Here is a 17,643-nt window from a genome sequence, read left to right on the forward strand (position 1 = left end):
CATCTCCTGGTCCGCCCCTGAAGATTGCGATTGGAGCACACCGGGCCCGACGCACTCCAATCACAGCGCACAGCCGGCGCACACCTGCTGGAGATGACTACAAAGCTTGGGGACAATCATCATTCTGGAGGCTCTGTATGTGGACAGATGCCTCTCGCTACGTGCTCTTTGTTCTGTGGTTAAAACTTGTGTGATTAGTAGTGTCTAGAGTAGGTTAGTTAGTGTTTAGAGTAGTTTAGGATTCGGTGATGGTTGCCTTTAGTTTAGCTGTGTTGTGTATAGATTCTTTGTGTTAGTTGTACCACTTTTAGAGTGAGGTTTTGTTTCGTTCTTTATTTAGTATATTAGTATTTATTTTCCCTGTATGTCTTTAGACTCCTTTCTTAGAGTCCTCCTTTTGTTTGGTTATTTGTCAACCGGTGCCCTTTTGGCCCTTTTGTTTGTTTCAGGCTGCTTGCCTGCCATTTTGTTTGACCAGGTGTTTTAAATAAACCACTTATAATTATACCAATCTGGTTGTGTTGCTTCCCTTTGATTCCCCTAGCTCAGAAGGGAACGTAACAGCATGGGTTCTACTGTTTGTTAGGGGTTATTAAAGGGCAGAAAACACATGTACAAAACAGTATAGTACATGAGTTGTTAAAAAAACATTGACTTTAATTAACTGTATTTTCTCAACAAATAACACATATTGTATTAGGTTAGTTAAAAGCAATTATATTCAGTTCCAACACAAAATATTAGGTTCAACTTCATGTTATTGCTTTCAACTAAGCTAACACAATTGTGTGTAATTTGTTGACAATATTCAGTTAATGAAAGTCAACATTTTCAGGTTTTCCAGTGCACAAGGATTACGGGAAAATAACTACAGAGGCTCCGTTTTCTGTTTGAGCGTGTAGCATGAACCGAGGACAAAACCATTTCATTAAAAAGTGGACTCAAATCAGTGCGAGAAAACATGCATTATGGTTTTGACTCATGGAAACGACCTTGGCAGAGGTCTGTGCTCTGAGTGCCTAAGAGCTTTTTTTTCTTTTTTTCCACTTGTAGTTGGTTTGTTTTATAAAGTGATTAGGTTCTACGGTGGTGGAAGTGATTGCTAGAGGGTCCCTGCATCTGCTATTGTCAAAGTCTCCTTAAAACCAACACTAAGCCATTACTAAGTATCTCTTACCTTGCTTTAATTACTGTAAATGGTTTCACTGTCATAAAAGACATGAACGTCGGATTTGGTAGCTTATCCCAATCCTACATGATCCTTGAAATATCTTTTTGAGGAGAAACCAAACAGATGAACCTGCCTTGTACTAGTATAGCAGTTGTGTCTCGTAGCATGTGAGCTTTGTGTCGACGCGTGATGGATGCTGCTTGTAACGGGACACTGGGGCCAAAAGTCAGGCAAGCAGACGAAGCAAAAAACATCTGGTGAGTGAGCCCCCAAGGATCTCAGGGACCCTAGCCTCCCAAGGACAGTTCTCTCAGTCTGTGCACCTGAACACATCATCTGCTCGGTGTATGCGTGCTGCATGTAAAAGTACTCCACTCCCTATCATCTCTCTCCAGCAAAATTCACAGCTTTTGTATTGCTCTAACAAGAAAATGTATCACAGCCATTGCTCAAAGGTTGATGTATGCAGTGAGTACATTCAGGGCTAGACTGCATGTTCATCACCTGGGATTTTGCGCTGTATTCCCTATCCCCGCAGTGTTTCCTTATCTCAGCGCCTCTGCCTGGCTGCCAGCATTATCATCCCATTCTGCCTGGGTCTGTGTTAAGGTGTATTTCTGCCTGCCTGGACACTCTCCTGCTGCTGCTCTACATTTGAAAGAAATAAGGCTCTGTTTTGTGAACTTGAAATGGACAAAACAAGAGGGAGAATTGTTTTGATCAGTGTGTGCGTCTCTGAATGCTGTGTCCTGACTGCAGGCTGACTCTCAGGTGGTCTAATTCGTGCTACAGACCTTTTGGGAAATGCCAGAGATTCACAGCAACCCGGGCTTGTACACTAATTCGTTTCGAACAGCGCCAGAGGCCATTTGACTTTCAGTGTTTAGCTGCAGAGAGACAGGGAGAAACTAGTGCCGACGAGGAAATACTAGAGAGCGTATGTGTAACAGCATGTCTTCCCCCGTTATCTTCCCTGCCAATCCAATGTGTACACACTTGTGTCCAAGTAGTCGTGATTAAATATACATCGAGGATCTTTTTCACAAATCCAGTCATAAGTGAATTATGAGGAGCAGCTGTATGTAATAAAAACCTCCTCATCCAGAGCGGTTTGACCTTTAAAATCCACCACTGCTGCTACAAGACAGCATGGATGATAAAGGAGGGTTGGGCACGGTTTAGTTATAATCTGAATGGCACTGAGCTTTTTGTTTTTTTACCAACTGCAGTGACAGTGTCTCTTCGAGAGCTCTGCAGGGCGCCTCGGATTGCATCTTGCATTAAGTCCAAGATGGTGATTTTAATTCGATTCCATATTATGTATGTAAGAACCCTGTGATCTGAGAGTCCACAAGACAGCACAGGAGGGAAGGCTGGAGGAGAGCGATAACCCCCCCCCCCCTCCCCTGCACAAAGGAGGCCCAGATGACTGGAAAAGACAAGAGCACAACACAGAGACTCAGACACGACTTTGGATTAGATTGTTTAAATGGTGACCTTAAATCCACCAGCCCTTGAAGGCATTTGAGTATGACTCAATTTCCAAGAATACTGTACAATATATGCTGATTCTACGAGAAATACTACCAATTGTTCAACTGTGTATCTAGACATTAATATAGTTTTTATTTTAAGAGATCCTTCTGTTATATTTCTGATACCAACCAAATAAGATTGAGCATTTTTCTCCTAGATCGTCCAGCAATATCTGTGCCAGACCATGTTTTATAACATGTTATAGGGACTACGTTTTCTGTAGAAAATTGGTTCTTGTTAAGAGTAGAGTACCGGCAAGACTTCTTCATTTCCTTTATTTGTTTTGCACATCCTAATAGCCACTGCTAACAAAGCAATGTTCACATAAACTACATTACAAGAGGGAAACATTAGTTGTTTATCCGCCCTGTGTTTCGGATGAAATTTAGAATGTAATGGGTTCTTCGTCCGCCCATGCTACACCCTTCTTATCAGGCATTTGTGTTCTGCGTTATCCAGCAAACCAACAAACAAACTCAACCACAAACATTACTTTCTTGGCAGAGGTAATAGGAAAAAATGATGCAGTTATTCCCCTCCGAGTAATGCTAGATAGATACCACTATTCAGATGTAAGTGACAAAATGTTGTTTTGTCATTTGAACTGCCTGGTCTTTCAAAGCAATAACTGTGAAATGCCAGCGATTCAAGTATTCTAATCTCTCCCTGTGCAGTGCTCTAAAATGCCATCCACGGTTAAAAATGCTGAGAGGTTAATTATTCATTCATGCTGTTTGATATTTACAAGCCATTTAGCTTTTAATGCTGTGTCCAGGGCTAAGTAGACAATAAACCTACATCACACACAATGCTTTACAGTCCGCTATAAACTGCCATTTAAGATGTTATGCTCACCTTGATGGTTTGAGGTGTCATTATTCAATGTTAAACTCTCATTGGTGTCATCAAATAGCAGTACATGTTAATGGAAAAAATGCTTTTTGATTAGATTTCTAGCGAGTAGTGTATATTGTACTTTTAGAATCCAGGTCCAGTGGATGTGTAGGATCTATAGTTTGATAGATATTACGAAGATTACTTGAGGTTTCGCCAGGAGAACCTGTATGTCTTTCCCCCTATGTAAAGTTAGCGTCAACCCTCACCGGGTGACAACAGTATTTACGGTCTCGAAGTTTTCATAATAAAACCGTATTCCCCTCACTGTCAAATGATCTCACAGTGATATCTGCCGTACTCATCCACTAAAACACATCAGTTTGTCCTTGTTAATTACACAACATTAATTGGTTTAAATTGTGTACACTGCTTTTGTTTTTTTCCCATAGGTTTTTCCCTTTAGATTCTGAGAGACTTTTCTTTTTTCAGAGGTTTTGATTGGCTAAAACATCGAACTACCCATAATCCTCAGCTATCGTTGAAGCTCGGTGATTTGGATGTTTTAACCGCAATGCACGTTGGGATATGGAGTTTATGCGATGTGAAATCAGAAAATAAAATAAAAAGAAGAAAATAATACTTTATTCCGAGTGTGCTTGCTTTTTTCTTTGAAAGTCATCACATAACGGCATTTATTCTGTGATTTCTGTTGTATTCCCCGGCCTGCTTGTTAGAGGGTATTCCTTTTATGATTCCTGCGAGGAAGTTTCCCTGATCTTACCAATGTTTCTAATATCAGCTAGAAGTGAACATCAGACCTTCTTTGATGCACAGAGTGTGTTTTGTTTACCGTGTATGTTATCTGCATGGACGGGGATTGATTCATCAATGCTTCAAAGCCCACCCTCTCTCACAACTGTAATCTTTGCAAATCCCACCACTTGTCTGATGAATTTTCCCAATGTGGCATCTTGCCCGCAGCAAACAGCTCACTTGCTCACTTGGTTATCTGCCTCTAACTAAAATTGCCGTGCTTATCTGGTAACTTTCCTTTGATTTACAATACTACACTATATGTTCTCTGCTTTTCATCTCTGCAGTGTCCAATTCATCTGCCGTGACAATTTGTTTTATTTTGAATGGATTTGTCTCGTTTCAGGTGGTTGGTTCCTCAGTGAGCCTCGGTTCAAAGTATAGTCTTTAATTATACAGAGTATACTTAATTTTGACAGTTTTTCAGCAATGTCACGACCGTTGTCCCCAAGTTTCAAAGTCCTGAACTATCCCACTATTCAGAAATGGTGTTGTGTTAAAAACCTTTGTATATACAGTTCTATACAGACATACAAAACAAATCCTTAAAAATGTGCATGAAACAATTTTACATAAAAGTGTCACCATGCCAAATAATGACCTTTCTGAGTGGCCTTAATCATCCATGCCCACTTATTATAACTATACCATAAGCCTATAAATACTGTAAAGGCACTGAAAAATAGCATGAGGTTCAGAGGGCTAATTGTGAAAAGAAAAAAGTGATCCTATTTGCCATCTAAGCTAGAATAAGTAGGGTTGTCAGCCATGGGTATCATCTGCTCGTACAACCAGCTGAGAGCCAGCCTGCTGCTGCTGTGTCTCTGGAAATAACTGAAACATGAACTATTTGTCCCCTTTGGAGCGCTGCGCTCTCCATAGCTAATAGATGATGGATGGTGTGACATTTCCGGCCATGCTTGTTTGGGTGTTACGCAGCGATATGAGGCTTCGTCGCTGCCTGGATGCCCGGCATTATTGTGACCAAATGAGAGGAGCGTGACAGGACATTACATGTGGAAAACAGAGAGTAGGCATTCTCATGGGGTAATAAAACACTCTCCCCCTCCCTGACCTTTTTAATATGGGCACAGTATCGCCACGCATTGCAGTGGCATCAATTTGTGTCAGGGAGCCTTACATTGGAGCTGAGCACATCACCAGAGAGCGCCGCTATTGGAAAGGGGAAGCCTATGGGATCCTTTCTTCCATAGCCTGTCTCTCATTTCCCCAATGAGAGCCCTATTATCCATCTCGAGAGGAGGTTTGTTGCTTCTTTACCTTGAATTTGCCCTAAGAAATCCTCAGACACACACATGAGTCCAGGCAGATCTCTTTTGTGTCAGAGGAGCTCCTCTGTACTGACAGCACTTCTGTTGTATGATGTCCACAGTGCATTCAACAAAAGTTATCCTCGACACAAATAAATATTTCCTTTGTAAATTCCCATTTCAAAGAATCCTTTCAAGGATATACTCGGGTGTACTTCAGCATAGAAATATAGTATTATCCTGACTAATGCAACAATACTACAGATTTATAATTTGGCTATTATTTAATAATTGTACTTTTTGGTGACAACTGGCTCTAAATACTACAATGCCCACAAGCCTCAGCAACTGTTTCCATGGAAAATAGGCTAATCTGAGTGGAAATGCATAAGGTGTTGCTGTTACAATTCAAAATCATGACACGTCAATTGATTTAAACTGACAAACTTTATTCACTACTTACTTTTGTTTACAGAGCAGTGGGACTAAATCACTCACCTTCTGTTCGGATGATTCATCCATGGTAACATCATGTCCTTTGAAACCCTGAAATTGCAGAAAATGAAGATTGCTTTTACCTCTATGAAGTACAAAATAACCCCCCCCCCCACACACACACACTTATCTTCTCTACTAAAGCAAATATCCGCTTTTGTAAACCTTCAGAGCCTAGATTCTGTTGAGTTTTGTTGGCTACAGGCCGAAGGCTGCAGCTCATGTTCTGATGGGATGATGTCGTTTGGAACGTCCTCTTACAGGAGTTCAAAGGGATCAAAATTAGTTATTAGGTGCTCGAAGGGTAGTAAATTGTCAGGCTGTAATTTCCCCACTCAGATTTATGACTTGGCCTCAGGGGGCCTTTACAGCATAAAGTCGACCCCTCTTACCTCGCCAGCTAGAGGTTATTGTAAATCACCCTCAATGCCAATATACTCTCACACATAAACACCCGTACCAACCTTTTATTTCCCTTTTTTAGGTGTGTTCTGTACATGTCTGCTTTGCCTAAACTGAAATAATAATCTGCCACAAACAAGTAGCTGTTTTTCATTCCGCTGTTGTTTTTCTGGTCCCGATATAACTTAACATCAGGGTCGTGCAAAGTCCATTCAGGACAGCCATTTATTTTTTTCTTCTTAAGAAATGTCTCTTTTAGCGCATTCATTAAAAAGTTTCACAGTCCAATTCCAAAAAATAATCACTTGCAATCAAGCTGTATAAAATCAATGCATTATTCAACCGAAAAAAATTCAGCAGTTTCCTTAATTATTCATGTCTGGCACGTTTTAAGTGAATGGTTAATTGTGAATTATTAATTCTGCTTGGTTCATTATGCAAAAGATGATCAAGCCTTTGTTAGTGCCATAAGATTTTATGTTGATTTTTCTGGAGGACATGTACAAGAAATATAAAATCAGCTGGCTTTATCGAGTTGAAAGTGTTTCCTGTGTTGGGAATAAAAAAACAATTCAGCATGATGTTTTCACAATGCCCCCCTACAGCTTCTTTGTATCTATATTGAATCATTGTACTGAATGTTGGAGCAGCTCTTTGAAGTTGTGATAGCTTTACAAGGACGAGTGAGCCCACACACACTGGAATATGCATGCCTTTAAGAATCTCACAAAGGTGACAGCAATAGTTTGATTGTCAGTAGAGTTAGTGGTTGTTGGTGTGTCCTTGGTGTTACTTTGACAGATACATAGATGAAAGGCAACTACTTGGTTCCTGAAGAGCCTTCATTTTAAGACTGGCTTTTGTTGTAACACTTGTCGCCCACCCTCAGCTCAGGCACGTCGGAGAGAAGGTGCTCGCTCAGCACGGATAGCCTTCGTGAATATTTAACACTGAGGAGTGAGCTGGCTGAGCAGAAACTCATGTGCAGCTGCTGCTCTTCAAGGTCTCTCCGGCTCCTCGGTGTCCCATCTGGAGTCTCTGCGGCCGATTCTTCTTTATCAGCAAGATGTAGGCCACAAAACCTGCTGGCACCTGTCCTGAATGGAGTGCAGGCTGTAGTTACTATCTGAGGTTCACTTTTTAAAGGTTTATTCTCCCTTTCGCAAACAGATTCACAAGAGTCAGATTAAAAAAAAACTTTAAAACAAGTCTTCATGAGTAGACGCACGCTTCCTTATGGACATTGATACAGCTCAAAGAAAATAGTTCCTAGTCTGTGGGTTATCTTGAGTCATCATTTCAAAACGTACAGGTTTGAAACCTTTTGTTTGATAAAATAAACTGTTCATTTAAAGGTAGGGTAGGTAATTCACTTCAGAAACACTTTTTGTTATATTCCATGGAATGGTCTTAACATCCCGTTAGCAATGAATAAATTAAATGCTTTGACAATAAATATACACAAATATTTCATCTGTGGAAGCCGTGGTGGCGCTGTAAAAAGCAAGTCCAATTATCTGCCTCGGCCCGCGGCAGATAACTGGATGGCCTACCTGCCTGTCAGCCTTCCATCTCGTGCACAAACTTATCTCGTGCCCTCAATGGTCATGTGCGCGTGCGTATGCATTGCAGGAGGGGCTCTGTAAGGAAGTCTGAAGGAAGGAGCAGATTTTTTTCGGTTGGTTTCTCCATTCTTACCTACCCTACCTTTAAGTAAAACATTTCTTTAATCACGACCGTTCGTCTTCCTGATGTATCAAGTTGCATGCTTAAAGTTCCAGGTTTTCATTTATTTTACTCGAATGCGCCAACAGTAATATAAGTTCCCTCTAGCGCAGCATCACTTTGAACATGTGTTGACATTTGTTAACTGTGGGAAATGCAAGCGTTCGTATTAATAGCAGGATGCTCTTCTCATCATTTATTTACACCCGCCCTCTGTCCTGTCCTCTCTTTGGTCTCACACTGTAAATATAACACTGTTTATGAAATATTAAAGCGCTGCAGTATAGTGGATCTTGCTGAAACTCAGTAATTAAAAAAGCACAAATCTAAATAAGGCTGCAATTTATGCTCGCTGATTAGACAGTATTTTCCCGGAGTTTTTCCCAATTAGAAACGCAATGCATTCACAGAGATCATTTTGTATAAGTATTCTTTGAATCTGCTGTTGGTTTCAGATGATATTGCTCATCGTCCAATCCACAAAGATTCTTGAGGCTTTTCTTTTTTTCTGAGCTACTCACTGGGTGTTTCTCAATCTCGAGTACGCTTGCTTGTGCAGAGTTGGGTGTTACAAAGTAAAGCGTTACTGTAATAATATTACTTTTGTCGGTAACGGAGTAGTGTAACGCGCTACTTTTATAATTCAGTAATTACACTACCGTTACTAACATTGTCCCGGTACGCGTTACTTCGTTACTTACTAAAATCCGTCATAATCACACTGACAGACAAGAGGGGTTTCTGCCGCAGGTTTATATGTACGTAATCTGCGCGTCCACATCTCCACGTTCAGTGCTGCATAAACATGGCGGACTCAGCGATAACTGAGGGGTGGAGGTATGCCCATTATTTTGAGTTCGTCCGAAGAATAGACAGGAATGTGACAGTGAGGTGCAAACTGTGTCCAGGCCAGAAGCTGTTATCCACTGCTGTAAACACTACGTCAAACCTCAACAAACACCTGCAAATAACACATGCTAAGGTGAAGCTAACGCACACGCTATTTGTTGTTTGTTTATATCGCGTAGTCTGTTCTTCTTCTCTGTCTTCCGGTTGTTGCCTGTTTTGAATGACGAATACACACTACCGCCGGCTGCTGGTAAGAAGAGTTATTGCCACTCACGCATGCGCAGTTCGTACGTGCTTGGCGAGTAAAGTAACGAGCAAAGTAATGACTAAAGTAACGCGTTACTTTATGTAGAGAGTAACGAAGTAGTGTAATATATTACTTTTTTTTTAAAGTAATATGTAATATATTACATTTTTTTAGTAACGACCCCATCTCTGCTTGGTAGCACATGTCTTCCAAGAGTCTTGCTTCAGAAGCGAGGCAAGAATACCTGGCATTCGGAAAACAAAGAGTGGAACATGTTAGCAAGTGTGCAGGTGTGCGTCATATGAGAGGCCCCGCCTTACATTTTCCGCAACAGATTTTTGGAAATTGGTCCGTGCACAAAGCATTGTGGGGATTTTAAAACCGCGGAGTCTACACATGTGCAGCCTCGAAATTTCTCCAAACGAAGTACGCCGGGCTCGGTAGAATTCCAAGTATGCTGGGCATTGGAACAGTACTTCGGCGGCACTCGATGACGTAGTATGCTTGAAATAGTGGCTCTGGAGCAGCTTTACTCGAGATTGAGAAACACCTACAGTGTTTCACTCGGTGAACCAGCATGCTGTCAATCACACCACCTCTCTGTCTCTCCTGAGAGGGATTGCCAGGGTTTGTTTTCAGCCTGCGAGAACGACTCCTCCATTTAATAAAATAAAAATAATATAGCTGTAATTTTGTCCGACAGTCGGCCCACTTAGGGAGGAAGCCTTTTGCACCATCTCATTTAGAGTTTACCTTCCAGGAAGACTCCATGCTCACACACACATGCTCATCCTCACACACTACCTGACATATTGCAGTATAGGCAGTTTGCCCAGGTAATGAGAGGGGAAGGAGTGAGTTGGGGGGGTGGGAGTGTAATGGTCTAGCACGTCATGGGTAAAATAGTGCTAGAGAGAGAGGCTTGGAGCAAAACCTCAGCCCATCCAAGTGGAATTTCATTCCTCCGAGGTGTTTGAGTGGACTATGAAATGAAGATGTAACACTTCATCAAAACTGGCCACTGATGAAATGACCTTGGAGAACATTTGAAAGAAAGCCTCACAGATTTTCGCCACAACACACATAGCTAACACTATGTAAATGCTCACTTTGCTCTCATTAAACAGCCGACTCAGCTATCAGAACCTCCTCATTATCCAAAACCCAGAGAAGCGACTGCTGATCACAGTTGGACAGCGAGGAATATCAGCGACTCTCTCATCACCTACCCTGAGGAAGTTGTCAAACATCCCCAGGGTCCCACCAACCTACAGTACTGTGTTTGAGTGTGTATATGTGTGTGTGTGTGTGTGTGTGTGTTTACTGTTCACTGTACATTTCCTAATACCTCAGCACGACTTGTAAAACCAGCAGCAGAGGTGAAAGGCCACTTAACTCGCACGTTAAAGATGCTCTGTCTCGCCACCCCCTTCATGTGCATCTTCACCTTGTATTTATATACTCCTGCCCGTGCTCTATGGGTCATATTTTCACCACAGTGCATTCGGCCCTTCGTTTCTCTCTATCTTTTCAGTCCTACCATCCCATTTTCAGGTTATTTATGAGAGCATCGCCAGGAAGCAGCATTTCCTTGGAATAAAGATTCAGCAGGTTGTGTTTTCCTTAAGAGATGGAGCAAAACAAATATCATTTAATGGAAGCAAACTTCCCTTTGCTTCATTTACAATATTGTGAATATTTTAGTGTCAGGCTAAGCATGGGACAGCTTGTATTATTATTATTTATTTGTTTATGTTACAGAGGTGGCCAAAACTTGTGGATACAGCTTAAATAACATAACCAGAGTGTGATGTAAATGAAAAAACAAAACAAGCCACTGATCTGCTCTTATTAAATCATTCTATACTCTTTTTTTATTAGAGTACAACACTAATAAAGAATGAAGACTGTAAAACATTGTTGTCAATGTAAAATCATTACTTTAAAAACTTTTTCCAGTTTTCTTTTTAACCAGATACGATGTGGTCATTAAACTTTACAATCTATTAAGAAAATGTTAAGAAAATGTGACAAGAGCCAAGAGTCTACCTGACATCTTTCAGACTTTCAAACTAACAGACAAACATCAGACAGAAATCGAAGTATACAGTTAAGGAATGAATGATCAGTCTCAAAAGATAGCTACATGTTACTGTTTGATTGATTGAATATTTTATTAGAGAGAAATGCAAACAGCACAGGTATAGTACTGTAAATTCCCTTAGCTCATAGTAAATATCCATTAGCTCACACACGCAAATACGTGATGATTTAACTAACACTGCTATTAGTCACGGTTGTTTGTTGTTAAACCCACCGCAGCAACCTGCCACACTGCTTCCTGGCGCTGCATCTCCATGCTCTCTCAAAGTTTACAAATGACTGATGAATTGTTGTTTTTACACCACTATTTTTGTAAAGATTAAACAACAACAATTGACTAAATGAATCCTGAAGCACGTTGATTTGGAAAGAGCTATGCTGCTGTAGCAGGTTACCCCTGCTCTCTGTGCTAATCGCCTCCATGCTAGCTTCATGCTTGACACATAGATGTGAGAATGGTGTTGTTGTTTTTTCCTTTTAAAGTAAGCATTTAGGAGAGTACTGTAGGAGTTTTTCCCCAAAGTGTCACACTAGTTCATGATCTAGTTAAAGATACTTGGCCAGAAATCCCTTTATCTTACCTATACATTATTAGCTTAGGCTACTGGTAAATGGCTGTCTTTTTAGAGCCTTGCTATGTCTTGTTTGATATCTGTCTGAGCGTGTCTATACAGAGCCTGTGTGTGCTTATATTTTTGTAACATAGACTGCACATAAGATTTGTTCCACTTGTGGCTTGAGATATTGCCTAGCTCACAGAGTGTGAAGAAGTGAATTAAGGTGGGTGTCAGCATAGGTTACAAAATGACTAAGCTAATACTCTGTGTGACCAGCATCCAGTTTCTTCATGAACATCGTCATGCATATAGAACAACTTCTCTCTGTGGGTTGGAATGATAATATCTCTAGTTTAGATAGGCATAAAGGATCTTCTGTAAGCCACTATGACATGTTGTTTCGGTTAATCTCATATTCTATCAGGTTCTTGCCAGCGTGGCTTTAGGAAGAGGCCGTCTTAAACATGTCCTCGTCCCACGGGTCACACCTTTTCTTGAACTCAGAATTTACTGTAGACTGTTGCTGGGGAAGTTGGAGCTTATATTCTTGTAGCACTGCAGGGATTGTTTGGTCTCACCGGCATTAAAGCAAATGATGCAACTTGCAGAAGGGATTATTCTTAAGAGAAGGTGGCTGTGATTAGCTTTACTCCTCTGGGGGGAGGTTCGGGAGTGCTAAGCTTATTTTTTGTGCCTGACCTACCACACAAACCAAGTTGGGAAAAACGCAGTGAGGCAGAGAAGTGTTTTGTTTCTTCATAATGAAACAAGAGATATATTTTCAGATTACTTTCAACATAATTTAGTGAAAATGTTTTATGATTGCTGTGGGGAATTTGGGTCATTTTGTCGGACGAAGAACAATAGGTTAGTGGATATTGAGCTAAATAAATGTAAATGGTAATATGCAATATCAAAAATCAACGTGCACATATTCAGAATTTTCTAAAATGTAACAAATGTATACATCCTAAAACACTTATAATCCTACAATCTGATTTAACAAACTGTTATCTTTTTCTCATTGTGTTACTATTTTGTAGGTCAACTCTCTACAGAGATGAATTGGTTACCACGCCAACCATTTTTTCCCTCATCTTCTGTTGCTATGGTAACAGATGGGTGTTGACAGTTGACCTGATCTTCATCTGTAGATGATGTAATTGATAAATCACCAAGCCCTTACGTATAATAGATACATTTCGTCCGGACAGTTTGACCTTTGTCTTGTTGACTTTTCAAGCAATGTCATGCGGCATGCCTGGTAGTCTTTTTGGTCTCAGGTGGCATGATACAGCCATTTCATTGCTTTATAGTTAACAGCAATATAAGCCCAATTAACAACTGTTCTCCGCCCCATTCCCTCAATGACATGTCCAGGACAGAAGGGCTATATTGGATTCAAATTAGATTGTACATCCAATACATTTGCATGAGCACCACACAATGTTAGTTCATTATAAGATAATGAAATCATGACAACACAGACCGTTATCTCAAATGAACATGCTAGAAACATTTATGACCACTATGGGTTTCAGCAGTTTTGCAACTGGTCTCACACCCATCCAATTAGAATAACACCAACAACAGCTATCCACTTGGAAATTAACTGGATTTAAAGACAGTTATGACCAGATCCTGCAGCTGTTAAGGAAAGATATGATCTATTCCTTTGAATGTTTTGACTACTTCTAGTTACAGAAGTGAATCTACTTGACTTTTTCAAAGCTGTCACTTAACACAAAGTAAGTCAGTTGTAATTTGGGCATTTTTATGTTGTTTCGTAGAGGATTATGCGCTGTAAGCATTTGTTGCCATCATACACGGTATGTTCCCACTTCCTTGAGCTTGTATGTTATTATCTTGGCCTCCTGAAGGGCAGATCGTATATGGATTTCAATAACAATGTCTATTTATATAGACAGATCACTAGTGGTCTTTTTCTGAAAGCCTTTGAGAATGGATGTATTATTAACTCATATTTGTGTACGTCTCGCCATCTCCTTCTTGTGAAGGGCCTACCTCAGGAAAGCCTGGAAGTGACTTTTTTCGAACTTGGCGTAAAGGTCCACTTGGACTACTGGTTAAAATAAAACAATTGTGTTCAAGAGTCAAGGTAACTGTGACCTCATAAAATAAACATTTTGAAAACCAACATTTTGCTGAAATGTCTAATGGGAAAAAAATAATAAAGTGACATTTTGTTTGAACAAGATCATAAACTGTAACTTGGGTACTTGGCAGAGGCATACAACCGCAAGGTGGTTATTGTAGTTCATATAATGTATTGTATATGTCTGTTACCAGTTTTCCGAAACCTTTGTTATATTTGAAATAGATTGTTTGTCCAATTATCAGTCCAAAACCCGAAGATTCTTTAAATTACACGAAATAATAAGAATAGCAACAAATATAAACCTGCAAACAAGAAGTAAATATTGCTTCTTCTTTTACTTAATGGTCGATTTATTTATAATTTGTAAATTAATGCTTTAGTATTTTTCTGACCAAGGTTAAATAAAACATTTAAATGAATCCATTGACATTGAGAGGCAGGCCATTGTATGTAGGTCTTGTTTGTATATAATTCTGCAATGCTACACAATCTGCATGCTTAAATATACACACACAATTTTCACTTTCTTGTCTGCAATCAAAGAGCATAGTGGTTATTGAGTCACATCAACTGGTTTTATATTAATATATATTATATAACCCATCCAGTCCTGTCACTCATGAGTCACAGAGGCAGTGTGTCTGATGTTTGATGTGACCCGCTCCAGAGACGAGTCTGCTCCTCGCTTATTTTAGACCGTTGACGAAGGTCTGAAGTCTTCCTGAGCGACAGGCTGTCTCTTCGCCTGACTCTTGTTTACTAGTGTTGTTGTCACATGCTTACAGAATGAATCAAAACTGTTTTTAGGAAAACAGTAACGCTGGGGCACTGTTGTTGTGGTCTGGGTCTGGAGCAGCCTGGTGACCGGGCAGTGATTGGTGTATAAATGCAGTTCAGGCGTGTTTGCATCTTTTGTCAGTATCCACCGGCAGAAAACTGGACTGAGAGAGAAAAACTGTAGGAAATGTCACAACATGCTGCATTTCAGATTTACCGGCGGCCACATTAACAGATAGTTTGTTTAGTGTTTATTTAAATTCAAGTGCAAAAACAATTTAAGCTCCACTGAAAGGAGCAACATTTGTCCTCGTTTGCTCCTCCTCTTCTTCCTCTTGTTCTTCAGCTTCTTTTGTCTTCTTTTCTTTACTGGTGTTTTTCATTTTCTCATCCTTTCTTCCCCTTTTATCATTCATTTATTTTCTCCCAACTTCTTCCTCTGTTTCTCATTCTTCTCTTTGTTGTTTTGCTCTTCTCTTACTCTTTCTCGTCAAAATTCTCTGCTTCCTTTCACTTTGTTCTATACCTCCTTATTTTCCTCCTCCCTCCTTTACTCATACTCTCCCTTCCTCTTCCTCCTTCTTACTCCAATATAAAATAGACCTTAAATAATCCCTACAGGTAAATGCAGGTGTCAGGGTTCTCTTCCTTCTTCTACTCTTATTCCTCCTTCTCTTTATTCTTGTTATGCATGATTATTTCCATCATTATTTCCATCATCATATTCAGTAGTATTAGTCAGGCCGTTGAAGTACACCTCAAGGAGATCATTTATTCTGTCTGCCTCCGAAAAATATTAGTGTGACTCAAACTGCAATCTGTGATGCAGCTCCATCACTCACAGTGTGTCCTCTCAGCTGTTTCTCATAGTGCTGTGTTCTCCTCCAGTCCTTTGTGCTGTCAGCAGGGGGGCGGAGGTGTAAATCCACTACACCTGGCTCCCTGCCTGCACCGCTGTATCCACCAATGCTCTTCCTCCCGAAGACTAGCATTAGACTTGTCAATCCTTCCCCCTTACTGAACTATAGATGAACCTTTGTCAATGGCGTGGTTGACCTGTTCTAAATGTGATAATATGATAGGAATCGTATTAGTAGCGTGTTTGCCAGAAGGGAAACCACCTACATCTCTGTGTCTCACCATGGATCTATAAAACTGTATTCTGTATCAAAATCTGTTATTTTTGTTTCGTCTGTTTGCAGTTTGTAGGCCGCAAAAGAAGGACATTGTGGTGTAGCTTGAGTGTGAGCTATATATATTTTGGCTTTAAAATTCTAGCACAAGCTCCCCAAAAAATGCTGAAAATGTATACATCTTCAAATGCAGAATGAAAACACACCTGTTCTGACTGTAAACATTCAACATAACACCGACAACAAAATAAAAGTTGTATAATACTCAAAAAGTGGAACTCATCTGAAATTCATCAGTTAAAATGTCTTGGCTTGTTTAAAGACAATGCACTTGCAGGTTTCTTGCCATTCTAAGTCTGACCCATGCCCTTCCTCTCTTTCTTTTTGTTCTCAGGAGTTCGCTGCACTGACCAAGGAGCTGAACGCCTGCAGGGAGCAGCTGCTAGAGAAGGAGGAAGAGATCTCTGAGCTGAAGGCGGAGAGGAACAACACCAGGGTGAGGACAGCATTGACACACATCTTAAAACATTTTCTAAACTGTTTCCACTGCCACCAATTAATTAGATTCCACAGTTCCTTCATCTGCCACTGATTTATGATGACAATTTATCTGAGGCATTCAGCAGGCCAATCCCTCAATGTTGTTTTGACATTTTAAACCACAAACAAGGTTTATGATTCTTTATTTGATATCCAAGCCACTAACATTTGAACTCCGTGAGTTGCACAACTTGGCCCAAATGTTTGTGTGTGCTGCAGAAAGCCTGCTGCACACTGCGATAAACTGAGTCCTGAGGAAGCTTAAGCTATCTGTTGCTACGGTTTTAAAGCTGCAGAGGCACTGAAGCAACCACTGTCTGTTTCCAATGCACAAACATACCTCATTAGCTCTCCACATTCTGCCTGAGCATTTTTCCACTTGCTTATGGATGGCTGCTCATACGTAACACTAAGTCCAAATGGCACTGATGCCCTGCAGTGTCCAGCATAGTATTTGATGGGAAGACATTAGCAGGTCTGCTTGATTTTTGTGGAACCGACAGACTGTATCTTCGATGAAAAACATTTGCTTTTTAAATCAGTAAGCACACTCTGCTGTAGACAGATAAGACCCTGTTTTCCATCCCCACTGCTGATTAAGTGTGGCTGTTCAGTCTCGCACTCTGTGTGTAGGCAGAAGATTTTAGCACGACAGCGAGTAAAAAACAACAGAAAGGAGGGAGGCGAGGCGGAGACGGACAAAAGTCATTCTCTTTCTCGCACTTGATTATCACTTAGAATCTTCTGAGGAGCAATTACCAAGCATTTTTAATTAAGCTGGGTTTTGTCGCTGGTAGGCTTTTACAATTCATAATTAAATCTTGGAAGGCGTGTACAGGCAGTTAATGGACAGAGGAGCTGACAACAGATGTGATGACAGTGGAGAGAAAAGTTAACTATTAGCTGTTTTAGACGATCATTCCATCCAAGAGTCATGCAGAGAGCCGGAGGACTGAATTCATCACTAAAGGTCCCATATTATACTATATTTGAACAATGTATTATATGGCCATATCTATACAAAACATGTGTCTGAATTGTTTTGCTCAAAATACCAACAGATAACGC

The 17,643-nt window shown here is 40.4% G+C and overlaps 1 protein-coding gene across 11 annotated transcripts in view; it reads left to right on the forward strand.

The window, feature by feature from the left end:
* Positions 1-17,643, forward strand: part of ppfia2 (PTPRF interacting protein alpha 2) — a 172,587-nt gene that overhangs the window by 106,744 nt on the left and 48,200 nt on the right. For all 11 annotated transcript variants that reach the window (XM_079653371.1, XM_079653377.1, XM_079653373.1 and 8 more), the window contains one exon: positions 16,430-16,531. In XM_079653371.1, the coding sequence (XP_079509497.1) occupies positions 16,430-16,531 (102 nt within the window). The remainder of the gene's footprint in view (positions 1-16,429; positions 16,532-17,643) is intronic.

Source organism: Notothenia rossii, assembly GCF_949606895.1.
Source record: "Notothenia rossii genome assembly, chromosome: 10".
Classification (NCBI taxonomy): Eukaryota; Metazoa; Chordata; class Actinopteri; order Perciformes; family Nototheniidae; genus Notothenia; species Notothenia rossii.